This window comes from Nipponia nippon, unplaced genomic scaffold (genome assembly GCF_047370975.1).
Source record: "Nipponia nippon isolate SJK-2023a ecotype South Korea unplaced genomic scaffold, ASM4737097v1 scaffold_19, whole genome shotgun sequence".
NCBI classification, from domain to species: Eukaryota; Metazoa; Chordata; class Aves; order Pelecaniformes; family Threskiornithidae; genus Nipponia; species Nipponia nippon.
The window spans coordinates 5,614,719-5,635,176 of record NW_028262335.1 but is presented as its reverse complement, the minus strand read 5'-3'; the positions used below and the strand labels follow the sequence as shown (position 1 = coordinate 5,635,176).

The 20,458-nt window shown below is 45.7% G+C and overlaps 1 protein-coding gene across 9 annotated transcripts in view; it reads left to right on the top strand.

Annotated features, from left to right (window-relative positions):
- Positions 1 to 20,458, top strand: part of NOC2L (NOC2 like nucleolar associated transcriptional repressor) — a 56,381-nt gene that overhangs the window by 2,597 nt on the left and 33,326 nt on the right. For all 9 annotated transcript variants that reach the window (XM_087755105.1, XM_087755108.1, XM_087755104.1 and 6 more), the window contains exons 5-12: positions 205 to 325; positions 1,563 to 1,653; positions 3,356 to 3,434; positions 5,434 to 5,544; positions 7,365 to 7,478; positions 8,151 to 8,339; positions 10,628 to 10,767; positions 16,052 to 16,163. In XM_087755105.1, coding sequence (XP_087611231.1) covers positions 205 to 325; positions 1,563 to 1,653; positions 3,356 to 3,434; positions 5,434 to 5,544; positions 7,365 to 7,478; positions 8,151 to 8,339; positions 10,628 to 10,767; positions 16,052 to 16,163 — 957 coding nt within the window. The remainder of the gene's footprint in view (positions 1 to 204; positions 326 to 1,562; positions 1,654 to 3,355; positions 3,435 to 5,433; positions 5,545 to 7,364; positions 7,479 to 8,150; positions 8,340 to 10,627; positions 10,768 to 16,051; positions 16,164 to 20,458) is intronic.

Here is a 20,458-nt window from a genome sequence, read left to right as displayed (position 1 = left end):
CCTAGAAGCCCATTTTAGAGCAAGTGAAGGCCGTGAGCATTCATTAATGCTGTCTTGACATTTTTCCTTTGTGTTGTAGGATGGAGCTATTTTTGCAATGAAACTTACAATGAATTTCAATACTCCTGTCCCAGTAAAGTGCCTCAGTGTTTCAGAATATTGCTTGCTTTTTCTCCTCAACAATCCTTTTTCTTCTTTCCCCAGAGAAACCTAACACCAAAACTTTTCCATGAAATCACTCAAGCCTTTAAAGCATCTGTAGCAACCACCAAAGGAGACAGTGGTGGGGCTGATCCCAGCAAGTTTCAAGTCACTGATGCTGCAGGTGAGTTGGTCACTGTATTACTTCTGTGAGAGAAGGGAAGTCGTTTGATGGGGAAGGTTTAGCTATTGGAAGAGAGTGGGGATAAGTACTGGTGGGAGTTAACTTGCCCTTTTGTAGGCTTCATTTAAGCAGCTTACCTTCTTCCTGGTGGTGAGTCTGTGCAGCGGTATTTTTTCTGGTGTCCCCATGTGTCCCACACCCCTCAGCGTGAATGCCTGGAGCAGCTGGGCTTGCAGACTGCTGAGGAAAGTACCACACTTCATTCACCTGTCGTCTTAGAGTGAAGTTGGATACTGTTTATATGCTTGTAGTGCACGTGTTTTTGGACAAGTTTTGCTGCGGCTTCTTGCTGATCCCTCTTGGAACTAATCCTACAACGCTGTTTTAAGTCTTCTTACCAAATAGCGTTCTATAACCTCACAACGTTTCACAGTTCAGTTGCACTATCAAGTTCTCATTCCCCTAGCCAGGACCTCTCAAAATACTGCATGTCTAGATCTCCTCCTCTACAGGATTATCATGCCTGTAGAACAAATGAGGTGCAGCCTCTTTTGCATAAGCTCCAGGTTTTGCAGACAGACCTGGTTTAGACTTGGAACAGCATGACTGAGCAGGAAACATCTTTGTTAGTGTCTCAGAGGATGTGACCTGCAGCCCGCCTACTTTTACCACTAAATTAGCAGCTACTTTCTCACTGTGTTTTATCCGCTTGTTATTGTGTGCCATCTGGAACTGGCACTGTGGGGTGAGACTGCTTAAACCAACATGTTCTCCTTAATCCTTTCTTGCCTGGCATAGGGCTTTTTATCTCTCTTTCATTGCTTTTCATAAAATCTCATTCTTTAATGTAAGACATTACATAGAATTCACGTGCCTATTTCTGTGGCTTTTTTTTTTTAATTAAAAAGTGCCTTTAATTCTCATTATGGTTTGGGGGAGACTGATGGTAGTATAGACTGCTAGTTATGGATCAGACTGCTTTTGTGTTTGGTGCTGTTTACTCGGAGAGCAAAGAGATGGCCCCTGTGCCAGAAAGTTGTCAGTTGTAATCTTGCTGTTTAGATAAAAAATTCTAGGGTAAGACAAACTGATGTTTTCCGGAAGCTTGTGGAAACGCAGTAGTTCTGCTGTGGGAATTACTGGCTTCAGTTCCTTGGGGAGCTCTTTTCAGATTAGCTGAAAAATCAGGAATACACGAAAATCACTTACAAATGCTTTACTGACTTTCTTTAACCAGTGTTCAATGCCCTTGTGTCCTTCTGTGTCCGAGACCTCTTCCGCTGCCTGCAGAAGCTGCTTCTTCTGAAAACCCCAAAGAACAAACTAAAGTAAGTCTGAGGAGATTTGAGAACTGCAGGTGAAAGAGAGCTGGTTGGGGTTTTTGAGAACTGCAACCTGGCTGTGAAGCTGGAAGAAGATGGAAGCTCTTCCCAAACACTAGCAAAGTTGCCTGATTATGTTCACAGTTGTCTTAGCCAGGTATTTTTCTTAGGTCTTAGCCTTTCTTCCCCAGGAGTGCATCCTAATATTAGACTCCAGCCATTTGCAGAGGACATGTGGCTTCAACAGGGCATCTTGAATTGCATATGCTTGCACTCAGGAGCACTGTTAAGGCATTTTTGAGTTGGTTTTCAGAGAAAGGGACCAAGCCTTCTGTCTGTGTGTAGGCAGAGTATTGCAAGTATGCGACTTTAGTTAATCCAGGGCTTTAGCAGCTGTATTACACCCTAGAGTCTGGTGGTCTGAGGGCTGGATCATCTGAGTTTGAGGTGTTCACTGTTAGAGCATAGATGGAATGGAAACGAGCATGCAGCTGGGCAAAGAATGGTACAATTTGTTTTTTCCAGAATGGCAGCATTGGTCCAGTATCTCTATGTCGCATTTGCTGATGCAATTTGATTTGACTAGAGAGGAGGAATGACAATTTTGAAATCTCAACTGCTGCCTGGGAGCCGGGAATTCTCTGGCTGTTGTGTGGGTTGGTGCTCACACAGTTTCAGAGTCAGGCTGGGCCCATAACTGAAGAGGTATCAGCATGGCTCACCCAGGAGCAACTGCAAAAGGTGCTGGAAACTCAATAAATGCCAGTCTGAACTCTTGCTGGGTGAACCAATACCATAGCTGGGGACTATGAGCCCAGTTTCATAAAACAAGCTGTGAAGTTCCCAGTATGTTTTGCAAGCTGGAGCAGCCTTATTTAGCCCCGTACTTGTTTCCTACTAGACATTCACAGAAGCTTTTTACTTCAGTCATCTCTGGAGTTTCAGCTGCACACAGTTGTATTACTTGCTTTGTAGTCTGAGCTCTTCTGTTTCTCCCATTTTGGGTAGAGTGAGAACTGAATGTCTTTCAGAAGTGCTTTCAGTTCCAGGGTAATTTTTGTGGCAGTTATCTTTAATTTCCCTGTCACAGATGAAGGGAGGGGTGAGCTAAACGCTAGATTCCTTGTTGACAGTGGTGCCTAGTCTGAGAAGTAAATTCCAGTTCTTTGAGCAAATACCTGCCTCTTTCCTCCCCAGGCCTGACTTGTACAGACCGGGTCTGAATTTTGGGATGGCCTGGGGGCACTACTTCGAGTGCAGTGTCAAAAGTTTAGAAGAAACTGAGCAAATGTCTCACAACTAGTTTGGTCCCCAAAACAGACTTTCTTGCTACGAGCCAGCCTGTTCTGTTCTCAGGCAGTGGTTGCAGAATACCTGACTAGAAGATAACATCTGTGTGAGGGATTTGGGTCTCCACCAGGCTTTTTGGCTGTCACAGCTCCCTGTATCACACTTCCAGAGATCCGGGTACTGTGCTGGGAAGCTCTTTGAACTGAATTTTCTAATACTGTTCTTCAGGCAGTTTTTACAGAGTAGAAGTACTGCTTTTCACCCATGACAAAATTGTTACTTCTTCTTGCTTTGCAAGCAGTTGTTCTTGCTCACTGGCAACATCGGGGAAGTGAACTCACTGTTCTTTGTGCTGCTGAAATCTGATTTATTTGGTGGGGGTTTTTTAAAGCTGAACCCAACTCTTGCTCATTTCCAGAATGGTCCTCCCTTCCACCAGCCCACTTTGGAGCAAGCTGCGACTGGACATAAAAGCGTACCTCAGCTGTACTATACAAGTAAGAAATTTCAGCATGTTTGTGTTACTGGGGTCAGTCTGTGCATAGCTGGGCTTTTGTTCAGAGTATTTTGGAGTGAAGCAGATGGGCTTTTACATCTGTAAACAACACTGCTAAAAGGAGAGCCAAACAATCAAGAAGATAATTAACAGAGCAGATGACAGTGTAGCCTCAGGTGCTTTTCCTTTTGAAAAGAGTGTTACTCCAGTTTGAGGGTGACTTTCTGGTCATCACAGTACTGGGAACCTTGGGTATTGGTTTCTATGCCTTCTTCTGTAATGGAGAATAAATAAGACTTACTGGGTGAGACTGCAGTGAGCAAAAGCAGTCTCACTGAGTCTCAAAGCCTTTGGCATCAGATTTGTGTGGCTGCCCAGTTCCCTGTCTTGTTTTGGAAGTATTTGGTCTGTCTAACAATTTGGACGTCCATAGGATGGTTGGGTCAAAATAGGTAGCCTGTAACGAAGGGCTGGGTTAACATCCTGGCAGTTTTCTGTCTTAATTTGTCTGACAAATTAATATTTAGTGAGCTTTAAAGTAGTTTGCAGTGCTGTGCTCCTGCATCCTGCATCTTTAACTCAACTTCCGGCACTATGATCTTGCCACTTCTTGTAGTAAATACTAAGAAGACGTTATGTTGACAGCCTCTGCTCCTCATATACGACATCTCCAAGTATGATTATGCTCCATCCCACTAGGATATCCCATCCGTCCAAAGTTGCTGATGTCTGGTGTTTCAGAGACAATTCATGGATTATTTCTGAAGGAAATTCCTGCCCCCAGTTAATTTTTTTTTTTTGAGATTGCTTCATCATGCGTCCCCAAATTTGGAATATTAAAAACAAAAGAACAACATTGAAATATTCTTCAGAAGCTGAGGGAAGGGGGGGGATATAAGGAAAGAAAAAGAGCGTACTGATGCCTCTTAGCTGTAAGCTGGCAGAATGACTTAGCAGAAAGAGCATTTTGATCAGTAGACCTTTTTTTCTCAAGTTGTGGTGCCTCTCGCCAGCAGCGGAACTAAAGATTGCAGTAGAAAAGGAAAAGCTGGCAATGCAGTCCCATTGAAGTAATCCCTCGTCCTGTACTGAGTGCCCTTAGTCCCAGGTTTCACTACAGTGGTTTTCTGGCATAGTAATTTCTGAACAATATCGTCTCCTTTCCTTTTGGTGTGTGAGGGACTTTGCAAAGGAGACGTGCTCAGTCCAGAATCTTTGCAGTGCAAGGAGGAGAATGAGGAGAAAAGCTGAAAGCAGAAAAAATGCCTCTGCTTCCAGCAACTGGGATCGCAGGGAAGAGGGGGCACTGCATCAGGCAGAACCTCTCTCAAATTGAAGTGATTTTGAGCTTACTGTTGTCTTCAAATTAGAAACTGCAGACATCTCTGGGTTTGGCTTCAGGTGAACTGAGCTGAACAACCTGGAAATAGCAAGATGTTGCTTCTTAAATAGTTTGGCTAACCTTTTCCTTGAGCTAGAGTTAACCTCTTGATACCCGATAGTATTCCAGCTTCCCATTAAAGAAATCCTAGTGAAATTCAGTAAGTCATCAGAGAGCTCAGATGGTCTGGTTCCAAGCCTTATGTAGGCTGAGGGTGCCTTCATTGTGTTTTGACCATTTGTAGTGAGTCGACAGAGGCAGTGGTGTCATGCCCTCTGTCAGATGTCTTAAACTGTATAGAGACTTAGCTTTTGCAGTATACGCAAATGAGGTTTTATGTGATGAGCTCAGGTGCCGTTAGGCATCCAAGTCCAGTAGCCTGAGCTCGCATTTGTCAGGATGATGTACTTTCAGGGGAGTTATTTAACCCGCCATGTGTCTGCTCCTTTCCTGATACAGCTTTTGGGGGTTTGAGCTTCTTCCTAGGGAGGGCTACTCTTCCAGTCCTTTGGTAACACAGCAATACTTTGAAAGAGCAAAATACAGATGCTTAATGGTAAAGGAAAAGGTGATGAGGACTACACTCTAAATGGAATCATGTTGTGTTTTCCCTCTGTAGCTCCTGTCTTGTTTAACAGAAGCCTCAGTCGGTGTAGCAGTCCTTCAGCACGTCAGTTCCATAGTGCCTTATTATTTGTCCTTTCCAAAGCAGTGCCGTGCACTTCTCAAGGTAAGGTGATGTGCTATGATATGTCATTTGGATCTGAGGTACTTTCTTTACCCCTTCAGATGAGCCTTTCGTGGTATTTGGGCTGGATCCCATCACAGTTCAGTCTCTTGTCCCCTTGCTTTTCTTTTGGTCCCGGAAAGGGCTCCTGCTTTTCTTACAGGCCCTCTAGGTGCCATGAAGCGCTCTCATGCTGTGGTGAGTGGGCATGTGGCTCTACGTGTAGCTACTGCTAATCCCCATGCAAAGTGACACGGAGGTGTTCTGGGGAAGCTGCCTGCTTCCTCCGTGCAGATGGAGTAATTGCTGCCTGTGTGCTGAGTCTGTGTGTATGTCTGTGATAGTATTTCACTCAAGAGCTGGGGGTGGAATATTTTTGCAGAAACTTAGTCACAACTGCTGAGCGCTTAAGAACAACAAAGGAGGCATGGAAGAGTGGAAGAGGGCAACAGGGTGACATTTAAATGAAAAGCTGCAACGCAACATTTAAATGAGGCTGCGAACCCTTTGGTGATAAAGACGGGAGGCTGTTACACCTCATATCTGAAGGTGTAGCAGTGTGCTCACTGCTACACTAGGGATTTTTGAGCAGGCTTTTTCAGCCCTGTAGCTGGAATCTATCTGATTGCCTCTAGAATTCATTATTGGAGATAAGGTAACTAGTTTTTGGAGGCATCAGCCATGATTGTGGTCCTGCTGTACCAATGCTTCCTGACAGGGCCAGCCATGTCCATGTGAATCTGTACTCTGAGCAGGTGAATGCAGGCAGGCCTGGGAAGAAGAAAATCTATTAATTTGCTTCTCAAGAAAATCTATTAATTTGCTTCTCAAGAAGTTGAAGGAAGAGACCAATATATGATTGCTTTATGCAATGCAGAGATAGGTAAAACTCAGATTAATGAGTTTACTTGTCAGTGGCAGGCTTTCTGTTAGCCCAGACCTCTGCACAGACTAACCTACCTCTCTCCAGCTGGTGTAGGTATTTTTATGATGCACTGAGTGCTCGTCATCATGTCTGTACCGGAGTGACTAAGGATATGTCTCAGCAGACGTGCTGCCTTACACAGGTCCTGTCTTTGGCTCCGAACCCCTCTGCTGCTTTATCATTTGAATTAATACAGTGAATGTCCAGGGAAGTGGAATTAAGTCAGAACCACCACGAGGAGATGTATCTCAGGAATTGCAACCTATTTGCCCAGAGGGAAAGAACATTGATAAATTCAGAAATCAAACCCTGGTGTCCCCTCTCCAGAGGGAAATGCATCTTTAATAGCATTCTTTGAGAAACTAGAATTTGGTGTTTGTGGTGAGAACTGGAGCGTAACAGCAGTGTAGTTCTATTCTGCAGTATTCAGTGTAAGACTTAAAAATTACCTTTTTTTGTTGGGCTGGGAGATGTATTGGCCAAGTGTGTAATTTAGTGTGGTGCTCCTTTCTAGAGGATGGCGAGGAAGCTTTGCAAATCCTAGGAGATTGAGTTGCATGCACAAGCTGGTGCTTGTGCTCAGAAGCTCAAATGTGTATTTAGGCACATGAATAGCAGTGCATGTATTTTTCGGAAATGCTAGTTTTGGACAATTACCTCTATTGATTGTGGAAACATCGACTTTGCCTTTTGTGTGGTCTCGCAGCTAGAGTATGAGGGCAGAATGGCTGCCAGTGCTGTTGTGACTGGTTCTGTGATAATACAGCCTGCCATCTTTGTGTCATCTTCCTCCTCTCTTGCTTTTTTGGTGTGAAGGAGGGAAGCTCAGGCCTGTCTATAACCAGGAAGGGGCTCTTTGTCCCTTCACTTATCTGTATCTTTTTATTTTCCATTCCAGCAAGCAATTAATTTGTGGAGCACAGGCGAGGAAACAGTGAGAGTACTGGCCTTCCTTGTGCTGAACAAAATCTGCCGCTACAAGAAAGAGGTGTACCTAAGTCCCTTGCTTAAGGTAAGGCTGGTACTTGTTGTACTCTGCAGCTTTTCTTTCTCACATTATATGTGAAGACCTTAGAGCATGAGCTGCAGCCTATTAGGTAGGGCAAGTACTGGAGATGATGCTGGCTACCTCAAAAAAATTAAACAGGGAAGGAATTCTATGTGAGGACAGAGTTATATCCTGCGTCCTACTACTGCCCTTCTTGCCAGAGGCACACTGGGGCTTAGCAGGGAAGGCTTCTGGTACTCCTCTGTCTATGGAATGAATACTCATATTCCAAATTCTTGAGGGCTTTCCTCAAGTGCTGACACACTACTCGGCGCTACTGAGCTGCTCTGATCTTTCAGCTAATAGCTGTGGTTCCCAAGTGTAGTTTGTTTAGGTACCACTGTACAGAAAGAGAACTGTGACCAACCATAAACATGTGTGGTTCAAAGCCATCCCATAGTTCTGTCTTCTTGCAGAGGAGAAGGGGCATCTCAAAGCTCTGTGCTAAACAGACTCTTTCCCATCTCCCCTGAAGAAGGAGCAGGCTGGATTATTATTTTTGCATATTCCTTTGAAGTGACTTGTCTTATCAAAGGAACACTTCACCCCTGGTTTGGACGTACCTGGGTGGGGAAGGTTAGTGAAAGAATGTTTTTGTTCTGTTTTACGTAGTGTCTTGTCCTCTTTCCTGCACAGCAAATGTACATCGCATTTGTGAAGAATTCCAGATTCACCTCTCCCAATGTCCTGCCCATGATCAACTTCATGCAGCGCACGCTCACAGAGATGTATGCCCTGGACACACATACCTCTTACCAGCATGCCTTCATCTATATCCGTCAGCTTGCCATTCACCTGCGCAGTGCAATGACGATAAAGAAGAAGGTGGGTACCTGTCAGTGTGGAAGGAGCGTACCCTCCTAGGGGGAATGTGCGGAGAGGGGAAAATTACAGTAGCCACTTCAGGCTTTTTGTAGTGTCTCTAAAGTGTCAGTGCTTGTGTCTGACCCATTTCATAATGTGCCAAGGAACCTTTTGGCAAGGGCTGGGAGCTTCAGAGATCACCTCATAGTTGCCTGTGTTTAGAATTTCAGCAAGGAACGAGAGGAAAGACAACTGCAGGGTTGAAGTCACTTTTCTATCCCCAGATTGCAAGAGTTTGATGCGCTTTCCATCTTCTGCCTCAGCCACCCTTTTCCCACTCTGTGAAGCTGCTGTTTGCAGCCTCTGTTGCAAAACCTCAAGGTAAAGAAGATTAGGAACCGCCCGGGTGTGTGTGAAGTCCATACTATTTAAAGGACTTAATTGAACAAAGCAGCTCAGACCTTTTGGGAGCAGCCCTGATTTCAGCCATCTCCTGTCTGACCTCGGAAATCTGAGTCAGATTGCTAATCCTGGCTTTATTCATGTTTAGCAAAACAGACCCCTATAAATTAATTGTTCAGCTGCTCCCAAACATTGCAGGATTGGTGACCAGTTAAATCTCCCGGCTGTTCAGACATGGGGATAAATGAGCAGAGATAAATGAAGTCTGGGCTGCATATGCCCTAATTGGATTGCACTGGCTTCGTACACCCTCAGTCCTGGCCCAGACAAGACCTAAATCCACTTGATTTCACAGCTGGGGAGGGCTGGTAGGAACTTGAAATGACAACAGCACAACCAAAATATACAAATCCAAGTAATAAGCCAATTAATTTAAATTGAGCAGTGAGTGATTGTGGAAGGTGATTACAAGAGCAGATTGCTTATCTGTTCTGTGCAAGAGAAGCTGAGAACAGAGCTTCTTGGTACATCTCAGTGACCTGGTGAGAGCTGAGAGAGCTCTACCATTTCCAGCTACGGCTTAAGTCCCTATTGCAAGGTTTGGTCCAGTGGCTGCAATTGAGGGCTTCTGTCATTGTTTCAGGACTTGCATATCTTGCTTCATCCATGCAAAAGAGGAGGTGACCTGGGCCTTGAAAGTCTGTCTGAAACAAACACAAGTTGGAGCTGAGGCACCTTGTTAAGTGCAATTTCATAAGTTCTTGGTGTAATTCTGGGGAATACGTGGGCCTGCAGAACTCTGGAAAGGGTGTCCTTAAGGGGGACTCCTGCACTCTTCTGGGTTTTTATTTAATCTGGCACTATGAGCTGCTTAAGCACATGGCAGGGAGAGAGTGGGGGCTTGCCCAAACATTTTTGAAAACAGTTTTTCTTGGATTGGTGCAAGGCTTAACCCACACCTCGCCATACTTCTGAGCCAGCCTGAAATGCTGGTTCACATGTCGTTGCATGGCAGGCAGGCTGCTGGCCTATTGCATTGTTTTTGCTGGTAATATAAAGGCTGGCTGAGAAACAGAGCTGGAATTTTCTTCTCAGTTCTGCTGTCTGTCACTTGCTCTGCAGTTGAAAAAAACGAAACTGTCCTGGGTAGTGTATTTTCCAAAAGCAGGGATGAGTGCTGGGATGATCATTTGGTCCTTGCTTTGACAGGGAATGTTCATAGGAGCATCTTTAAAATGAGCAATGATGTTACCTTGTAGAGTTAGCGGGGTGATGGTTAGGGGGTTTTGATTAATACAGCTGAGGGAAGGGAAGGCTCAAGTGGGAAGGACAAGCTGCTACATAACATCCAAAGGAGTTTGATTCAGATTAATTTCTTGCTAGCTTGAATCTGTAGTGGAGCTTTACACACTCTTTCCCTCCGCCCTGCTCTGGCCTGCAGAGGCCAGGGGGCAACGTACAAGGGTGTCAGAGGGGGGACTGCTTCCCAGCCTTCCTACCTGTGGGAGACCAGGGACTGTCCCAGGGACTGTGGGTAAATGGAACAGTTAATGGTTTCCTAATGCTTGGCCACATCCCGCCATCTGCTGTGAGCTGGGTTATTAAATCATCCTTCTCAAATGAGCCATACTTCTGAAGAAAAGCAGCCTGTGTTGCTCATTACTTCCTTCAAGGCACTAACTAGTACCAAATCATGATGTTGCCAGTGCAGCATCTGAACTTGCTGGATGGTGGGTCAGCCGCTAGCATCAAAGCAATGGCTAGAATGTTAGTTATTCCTCTCTAAACAGTACGCAGTGTTCTCTTAGAGAATGCTGGATAAAATGAGTCCTGTAGAGAAACCAGAGTGAACTTCTCTCAAATGTCACATTTTCAAATTTGTGCCTGTGTTTTTCCTTTTTCTGCAGGAGAACTTCCAGTCTGTTTATAACTGGCAGTATATCCACTGCCTGTATTTCTGGTGTCGGGTTCTCAGCACAATCTATCCCAGTGAGGTCATGGAGCCGTTGATCTATCCTTTGACTCAGGTCATCATTGGCTGTATAAAGTAAGTATGATTTTTTTCTTCTTTTGGCTATACTTCTTTCTCTTGCTTGATGTGGCAGAGCAGTTACTAAGGGTTGTTACTGTTACGTGATTTGGATTTAACGTTGCATTGTAAGGAATTGTCTGAGAGCTGCTTTTGATCGAAGCATTCCAGCTGAAGATGTGTTGTGAGCACTGGTATGTTGAGGTGGTGAGAAAGCCTAGGAAAGAGTAACCTACACCACAACTAAATTCTCTGTATAAGGAATTTCAGTTCTACCTGATTTGGTGTCCCGTTCAAGTCCTTCCATGAGCTCCTATATTGAAGGAGGACCGACTGGTCTGTCACCCAGCGTCAAACTGCAGCCATTTCTGGGCTAATCTGAAAAGTAGCTAAGTGGTGCCCGGCAGTGAGAACAGAAAATACTGTGAAATTCCTCTTCCTTTGTGCTGTAGAATATTTGCAGGGTTTGTGTGGTCTGGCCACACTTCTGAATGATGCAAATGCTTTTTGCTGTCATCTAGTGGGGAGCTGGAGAGACCCAAAGCAATGCAGTTAACTTTGGTGCTAAAAAGCACAGTACCTCTGTTTCTGGAGAACTGTATCTCCAAGAAGACGTTCTAAGATAGTGTCCTCTTTTTCTGAAGGAAAGCTTAAAATAACTTAGTTGTCCCCAAGCATTCATATGAAGAACTATCCCAAGTGGGGCAGCTTAGCTTATTAACATCCATCGGAATGCTTTGTCATGTGTAGAGCAGTTGCAGCACTAGGTAGTATTTCTGTGTTGCTGAGTGTTTTTTCCAAGAGGTTATAGCTGTCTGGATATTTCCATGGAGAACCGTCCAAGTGCAAGCATGCCATGTACAGCAGTTTCTGACTGTCTCAGAGCTGAGCTATTCAGAAAAAAATGAGGGAGGAGATGGGGACTTGGTTTTGGAATCTAAGTGTGTTTAGATTTTTTTAAAATTATTTTGTCTTAAAGTATGCAGACCAGTAGGAAAGCTTGCTCAGGTATCTTTGGCAGCGTGAAAGCTATTCTCATTTATGGGTTGTTGGGTTTTTTGTTTGTTTTGGGAATTGTTTGGGTTTTTTTTCTCACTTCCAGAGTATTGGCCAGGTATATTGGGCTGCGTTCAAGCTTGCCGAACTCCACTAGTTCCATTAGTGGAGTTGAACCATGGTGGAATTTCTCCCAGTGGTTATCATGGAATCCCAGTGTTGTTAGCGTGTGTGCAATTGGAGACCAAGGGGAGATGAACTCTTAATACCAGCCAGTAATTGTACATTGTGCAGTAGTGCTGCAGTAGTAAGGCTCTTCTGAGGTAGTCTGCAGCGTAGATGATGGTTCTCTGGTCCGCAGAAGTTGTGATCTGAATAGCCTGGACATGTTATCCTCCCAGGCGTACAGAGTGGCAAGGAGAAATGCACTGACTTGCCTCAGGACCTAACTGTGCCAAAGCACAGAATCAAGTCCTCATCTCTAGCTCGGTAAATACAGTTAGAAGATGCATTTTTTTGTGCATATTTGTTAGAATTTGAAGAACTAGGACACATTTATTGTTTTTAGTATGCCTCTGCTGAGAATTTCTTTCTCTTTTCCCACCAGTTTATATGTTTATATATGAAATTTTTTGTGCTTTGAAGTGGCTGTTGTTAACGAGCATTGAGGGAATTTCTGAATCTCTGGTGATCTCTGAAATCCTGTTAGCTCTGTTAACCAGATTCTCAGCTTTAAAACACCACCCGCCTGGTCTTGAAAAACTCCCAAGTGGTGATGAAGATAAGCAGATTTAAACGATCGTTAGAGTATGCATACATCCCTCTTCCCATCCCCCATGTGCGCAGGCTGCTTCCCACTGCTGTTGTAGAGCTTTAGTTGTCCTGCAGACTAATCTGGGCACTTTTCTACTTGTCCAGGCAGATAAATCAGCTACCTGGGGCCAAGGAAAGGTGAATCAGGTGAGTCTCAGCAAGAGCAGCAAACAGAATTTGTTCGCGTCTGTGATGGGCAGGGCTGCTTGGCATGAAGTACAGTTACCGTCTGACAAGGCTTCAAAGATCTGTGAACCCAACAGATGAGTTCTAAGGTGGGGAAAATATAAATAAATCCCACCCTGGCTTCTTTACTGAGCCAAGCCAGTGTCCAGGATATAAAAAGGGTGTAGGTAGGTTAGCAGATGTGGGAATGATGTGGCTCCACGGGCTTCAGTCTGTACCCAGGGTCCCTGATGGCTCCTTCCTGAGTATAAACAGCCTTTTCTCAGTGTCGGTGGCTGTGCTGTCCAAACCGAGAGTAGTGAGAGTCAGTCTCTGTGCCACATCCCCTGGTGTACATCAGTCTGTGGCAACTGAGTGTAATGGAAGAACTTGGGTTGTTTCTATTTGAGGTGAGAGGATAAAATAATCTACCCTGCAGGTCAAGGGGGTTTTTTTGCTTCATGTACCACTTGATGTGTTTCTGGAAGGCACATTTAGGGGTATGCATCTGCTTGGGGGCTGCTTAGCATCTGACTGCTGCAAGCAGGCTTTCTTGGGGAGATGGTGTGAATGAGCTGCTCCCCTCGCTTTGTTTCTGTGGGCTGCTCAGCTTTGAGAGCTGGGTGTATGTGAGCAGGTGGTGGGGAAGGGTGCTATGTAGCATCTGGAATACCTTTTTCATTTCTGCTCCTGATGTGGTGTGGTGATCTGGGGCACATCTGGAGGGTGTGAGTGCTGGGAGGAGACTCCCCTTCCCCAGTGCCTTTGGTACCGGGAGGTGGCGCCTGGCTCCAGCAAAAGGGCAGCGAGCAGGTGTCCGTCTGTCTGTAGAACCCCGTCGGCTCCTCATGCCCCTGTGGCATCTTATGTGAGGGTAATGGGGAGAAACCACCATCCATCACAGGCTTTTGGCTCTAGGCAGGGACCAGGGCAGAATTTGAAAAGTGATTAAATAAGATAACTAGTAGAAGAGGGTTGCCTGCGAAAATCAAAATTAGCTCCTCCTTCTTGCTTTCCAGCATATAGAATACATTGAAACTGTCTTTAATAACACATTTCAGAAGTGGACCCCATGTGTGTCTGGAAGTTACCTGTGCTCAAGATGCGGTCCAGGGAAGTTGGACTACTGAATAGAGAAGTGCTGGAATTGATGGTTTCTGACTTCTGTGATGCTGAGGAGAGCCTCGTTGTTGAGTTTGCTCCTGGAATTGCCATGTAATGATGAGCGATGCTGTTCTCGCAAACAGCTGAAAGGTTGCGGTTAGTTTGACCAATGGGGCAGTGTTGCAGCTATTGCAGAGATAGTAGAACGTGGAGGAGATGATTTCTCCCTTTCTTTCTCTGCCTCCACAGACCATAAGTTCCTCCTCTTGATCTGTGTGCTTGCATTTGTCCCAAGTTCATGGTTTTTGGCTTGGGTTCTTCCCCGCCCCGAAGCTCCTGTTCTGTTATCCCTTTTCCCCTCATCCCATAAAGTGTTTTTTCTGACCATGTCTGCTTGGATTTTTACCTTGCTCCCAGTCTAAGCTGTAAAAATGAAGTTCCTCCCTGGCTTATAGTTAAGTGAGGATTTTTGGTGCCCATTAAGTTTTGGTTTCTGGCTTCTCAGCACATATGAGGGGAGAAAGCAGGTACAGCCTCCTTCATGGAGAATAAGCACAGCCTTGGTGTCCCAGAGCAACTTCTTGCAGTGACCTGTCCTCATGGGGTGGAGGCTGATGTTGAAAGAAGCTTTCTTTGTCCTCTCCAGCCAGAGGAAGATTGTGGTCACCCAGGAATATAACAGAAGGAGCTGTAGTGAGTAAAAATAAGCCTTGAGAAGCCTTTAGGCTGTTCTCTACACCACAGCCTGTGCCCTGGCTGCATGGGAGAAGTACAGCAGGCATTCGCAGGGACAGTGATGGTAAGACATTAAAGAGGCAGTTGGACCTTCCTCAGCAGAGCTGGGACCCAGCTGTGTTTTGTATTCCCTGTGCATCCAGCCATCGGGAAGTTGAGCAGATTGTTGCATCGCCGCGCACGCTGAAATTAATGGTCTTGGTTTACAGTAAATCTATACACTTAACAGGTTTATTCCTCGATCAATTAATTCCTGAGAATGGCTTTCGTCATCTCCAGTGGTGCCAGATCAGGGGTGCAAAGTAGATTTATTTCTATAATGGATCCAATGATAATTATTTCACTATTTGGAGGGGGGGAGATGCAGGTGATTTATGGTGCCTGGTCAAGCTTTTTTTTTTTTTTCTCTTCTGGATTGCTCAGCAAGCTCTTTGGGGAGGGGAGGGGTTCATTTATCAGACTTGAGCCTGTTGTCTGCGATCTTTTTTCAAAAAAAAAAAAAAATCCTTGTTAATGCTGGAGGCATCTATGTGTTCAAGTACAGGTCATTCAGAGTGAGAGGTTTCTAGAGCGGTACAGTAATGAGCTCTGGTGTCTTTCAGGCATAGCGCTGCATTCTCCGCTCTGCTGCTGGCTTTACGCAGTGCTGGGGGAGCTGACCCTGCTCAGTCCCAACCTTACAAAGGGAGTCAGCTCTACTTCTTTGTTAATACCTGAGTGCATAATGGTTTGAAGTGTGGGTCAAAGAGTCTGGCCTCTTCCCCTCCAGGCTGATTACGGGCTCTTCAAGTGTACATGTTGCCTCTCTGAAGGAGATAGGAATAGCTCAGGTGCTCCTCTGGATTGAAGAGAGCTGAACAGATTTGGCTGTGAGAGGTCACTCTCATTCCCACTCTGTCCTTTCGGATATGCTGGTCACTGCTAGTCCAGCTCCTTCTGCCTCAGTGACGTTCCACTCCAAGAGGATCACTGCTCAGGTGACATCATGAACTCTGTGGGAACACAGAGGGTATGTAGCCTGAAATAGGAAACATCTTCCTCCTTGTAGTTCCTCTGGCATGCTGGGGGAGCCCTTTTCTTGGTCAAACTTGCTGCTTTAGATGCATATTTTACTGCTGGTTCCTGCCACTTTCTTGCATACCTACCTGTGCTGGGAGCATAAAGCCACAAGTATTAAACATGACTAAACAGCATCAGTGATAAACTTCATCTGCAAAGCTCTTGTCTTGCAGCACTTTCTCCCAGCAGAAGCTGGAAACCTAGTGCTTTGGTTGCAGGAATTTGTGTGTTAGTGTTATAGCTTTAACATGTGTGAATTTTATTTCCCACTATGGGATAGCTTCAGCAGCTCAAGCAGTTTGCTGTGCAATACTAAAGCTGTCTTTCTTTTGCAGAGTAGGAAAGGCTCTCAGGTGTCACTGAAGGCTGCAGGTGCAGTTCCTGTATAAACTTGGCCTAATACCCTTTCTTTTTTTTTCCCCCTCTCTAGGCTGGTACCAACGGCTCGTTTCTACCCTCTGCGCATGCACTGCATCCGTGCACTTACGCTGTTGTCTGAGAACACCAGGACCTTCATCCCAGTGTTGCCGTTTATCCTGGAGGTTAGTTGGTTCCTGCTGACCTAGCAGTGGCTTATGCCGACTACCTAATAAGCACACTCACTCACTATACCCACCAACAGCTCCCAAGATTGCCCAGTTTGCTTACTCCCTAAAATCCCTGGCAAACAGCATCAGACAGAATGTATTGTTTGGTTAGCAAACAGGTTTAAACTTTTATTGGCCTGCGAGTAGAGAGTATCTGAGATCAGCTGGGTGCAAAAATACCTTCCTAGGTGGTTTAACTAATGCAGCTGGAGTAGGCCAAGGGTTTGCCAAAGAAGAGATTCAGAGGCTCAAGGTTACTGGTTGCAGTAGCTTCCCAAACTGTTGTTACTTGATACTGCTGATGTGTTCATGTCTTAGAAAAGGAAGAGTTTCTCCTAACTGCAGACAAAGGGAAATGGAAGGAAAAAGCCCTTCAAGAATTAATCATTTATTTAGGAAAAAGATCTCTGTGAATGCAGCCTGGCAAAATGCAGTATGTTTGGTGAAATACAGGTGCTAAGAGACCATCCAGCTTTCCCACGTCAGATGCCTGACGTCTCTCCGCATAGGTCTTTCTAGCCTTGCTGCTGTGAGAAGCTGGTACAGAAGTGGTGCAGCCAAATTTCACTGAAGCAGCATGAGCGAGGCAGGGTTGAGGAATGCAGAAGCCCCAGTAGGTCAGCATGAGGCTGGACACTGAAGAGGAGGAGGGAGGGAGACTTGTATAATAAATGGCCTGAGTCAGCTGGACTCGTTCCTAATCAAGTTCTGTTGAAGCAAAGGATTATGTGGTTTCGTGTTGTTGTAAATGTCCTTTGCAGACCACATCCTCTGAGCCTGTGGAAGGCAGCGATGTTTATAAATGTCCTCCTGCTCTCCCGCCTCCTCCGCCGCTCCTTGGCCCTGGCCTGTGTGGCTTTGCCATTTGCCTGCTTCCTTCCTCTTGTTCATGCATATTTGAAATTCTGCCAACCAGATTTAGTGATAGAGGCATCTCTGCTCTGGGGTAGCAGAGCTTGGGGTGAGGATGGTTTCTCTGCATTTTACTTTTTAGTGCTCTGAGACATAAAGCCTTTTTCCCCTCAAGGCCTTCCCCTCCCTCTTTGCATTCTGGCCCCAACACCTCGGCTGTAATCTGTGTGTCGGGCCCCAGCCAGACGTTACCACACTGCACGCTGAGCTTCCTCCCAGCTTCCACAAGCCCTGACCACATCCGATCCTGCTGTGTTTGTTTGTGACGCACTACTTGGCTTAGCTTGTCCAGGTGTTGGTGACGGGGGGAGATGGGGGTAGGGTAAATGTGTGCATGTGTGTTGCTTGCATACTCCTTCACATGACTTTAACAGTTATTTTGCTTTGACTTCTGTAACCCAGGGTGACTGGCATGATGTTAAACTCCCGTATCTCCCTGCAGCTGTCAGCCTTTCCCTTCGTCCTGCCTGTCTCCTGCAAGGGATCCCGCAAACATTCTCTGGAGTTCCCAGAACCACTCAGTGCTATTCCCTTTATACTTCCATCTCTTCCCGACTCCCTCCTCCTCTCTGTTAGAGGTATCTGAACACTCTTACACCCCTTAGTGTGTCTCCACAAGCTATCTTCAGGCAGATGTATTCCAGCTGTGCAGATGAAATGGCAGAAAGCTTTAGCACACAGAGGGGAAGGGACCTGCACAAAGTCCCAAGGTGGCTGTGGTGATGCTGGGAGGAGAATCTGCATTCTGATGCCCAGCCTAGTGCTTTAACTATGAGCCTGTTCCTACCAGCTCACAAATTCAGCAGTGACTTAGTCAATAGACATTAGTCCCATGCCACACCATGTCATGAAACAAAATCCATTTTAGGCCCATTATCCCAGCATAAGGTATGCTCCGTTTGATAGGAAGGAGGAAAGGCTGCTCTATCACTGTTGCAATTGAATCTGAGTGCAGTAAAAGAATGGGTGTGGAGTTTGTGACCCTATGTTTTGTGCACCTTTTGGAGAGGGCTTTGCATGGCCTTAGAGTGTAGATTGTGAAGCTTCTTGTGTAAGAAGTGACTGTGTAAATCTGTTTCCCTTCCCCCTCTCCATCAAGGAAACCCAACCCTTGCTACCTCTTGTCTCAGCCCCGTCGCTGCTGTGCTTTCAAGAGATGGCAGATTGAATGTTTGTGCAATTCCCGTAGGCACAGGAATTCCCCAAGCCCCTGCCAATAGAAATGAGAGCTGGCTGCTTGATGCATCTTGACAAGGGCTGATGCTCCCCAGCGTGGGCATCCAATGCTATCTCCTCTCTGACTCTGCTTTTCAGGATGGAGCAAAAGCAGCAGCTTGCTACAGTTACATCTTAGATAGGAGGTGGCTTGGGAGAGAGTGTAAAGTAGGCAGGTGCTTATTTTTGTATTGTTACTCTCCTTGAAGGGCCTATGAGATCCCAGGCTTATTTTTTTTTTTCATCATTTCAATTATTGTGTGCCAGGCAGTAGCTTCTGCAGCAGGAGCATTGGTGGCTCATCTACTGGAAGGCAGGTGTGGATAAACAAGGAGGAAATCTTCCCACAGGCAGACTTGACATGCCAATTTAAAATTGGCTTTCTCTGTGGAGGAATGGAAAAGGAGGTTAACCCTGACATGCTTAGGAAGGCATGAGTTTTTCACTCGGACACTAAAATGGCTTGAGTCTTGTTTTGGATGTGCAGCTTGCTTCAGAGAAAGTCCCCAGGGGCTTGGAGTGCAACATGTATGGGAGTGGGCAGCGGATTGTGTCAGAGGAAATCGGCTGATGCGAATATTGTAGTCGGAGAATTGGTATTGCTGGACATTGTCATACATCGAAGCGCAGACCTGAGATTTGTTTTCTGCAAGATATGGGGTCTTTGCCTCCTTCACACAGAGAGGAAAAACTGGAACTTTAGACAGACTAAGCTGAACCACTGCACCAACTGAAGATGTATCTTTCCTTTTCCTCATTCTCCTCCCTCCACCGCTATATTGCAGCTCTTAAATTCTGGATCACAGCCCTGCAGATATCAGAGGTTGTTTGAGTGAAATCATGCCTGACCAGTCTAATAGACTTCTACAATGAGATGATTGGCTCAGTGGATGAGGGGAGAGCAGTGGATGTTGTTTATCTTCTCTTCATCAAGGTTTTGGATACCATCTCCCATAACTTCCTCACAGACAAGGTGATGAATTGCAGACTAGATAAGCAGACTATGAGGTGTATTGACAGCAGGCTGAACTTCCAGGCTCATGCTGTGATCAGTGGCATGAAATCTAGCTAGAGGCTAGACACTAGCGATGTACCCTGGGGATCAATACTGGGGCTGATACTGGTTATCATATTCATTAATGGTTTGAATGGTGGGGCAGAGTGGCACCATCAGCAAGGTTGCAGATGATAGGAAGTTGGGTGGATTGTTGATACACCAGATAAGTGTCCTGCAGTTCAGAGGGATCTTGATAGGTTGGAGAAACAGGCAGGCAGAAACCTCATGTAGCTCAACAGAGAGAAGTGCAATGTCCTGCACCTGGGGAAGAGTAACCCCACAATAACGACATCCTGGGGGCTGACTGTCTGGAAAGCAGCTTTGCAGAAAAGGACAGGGACAACAACTTGACCAAGAGCCAGCGATGCACCAATGGGCACAAACTGAAACACAGAAGGGTCTGTCTGAACATCAGGAAACACTTTTTTTTTTTTTTTTTTAATATACTGTGAGGGTGACTGAGTACTGGCATGGGTTGCCCAGGAAGGTTGTGGAGTCTCCATCCTGGCACATACTCAGAAGCAATCTGGACATGGTCCTGGGCAGCTGGCTCCAGGTAGCCCTGCTTGAGCAGGGCAGGCTGGACAAGATGACCTCCAGAGCTCTCTTCCAACCTCAACCATTCTATGAATAAAGAGGTTGAAACCAGATTTTTCTCAGTAGCACTTAGTGAGAAGAGGAGAGGCAATATGCAGAAAATGAAATACAGGGGGTCCCACTTTAGCATTGGAGAAAACAAAACAAAACAGTTTTATATGCTGAGGTTAGAACAGGTTGCCTAGATAAGTAGTGGAGTGTCTATCCTTGGAGATACTCGAAATCTGACTGGACGTGGCCCTGAGCAACCTGTTCTAGCTGACCCTGCTAGATGACTTCCAGAGATCCCTTCCAACCTCAACTGTTTTGTGACCGAGTGCTTCAAGCCAGCTTCTGCAGAAAGTTGGGTAGCTTATCTGAACTTGACAGTAATCAGACTCTGCCGGAGCGGCTTAACTAGGCTTTCTCAGCCCTTCCCGCAGTGAAGTGGGAGGGTGACTGGCAGAGCTGAGGGCAAGCTGCAGGCAGG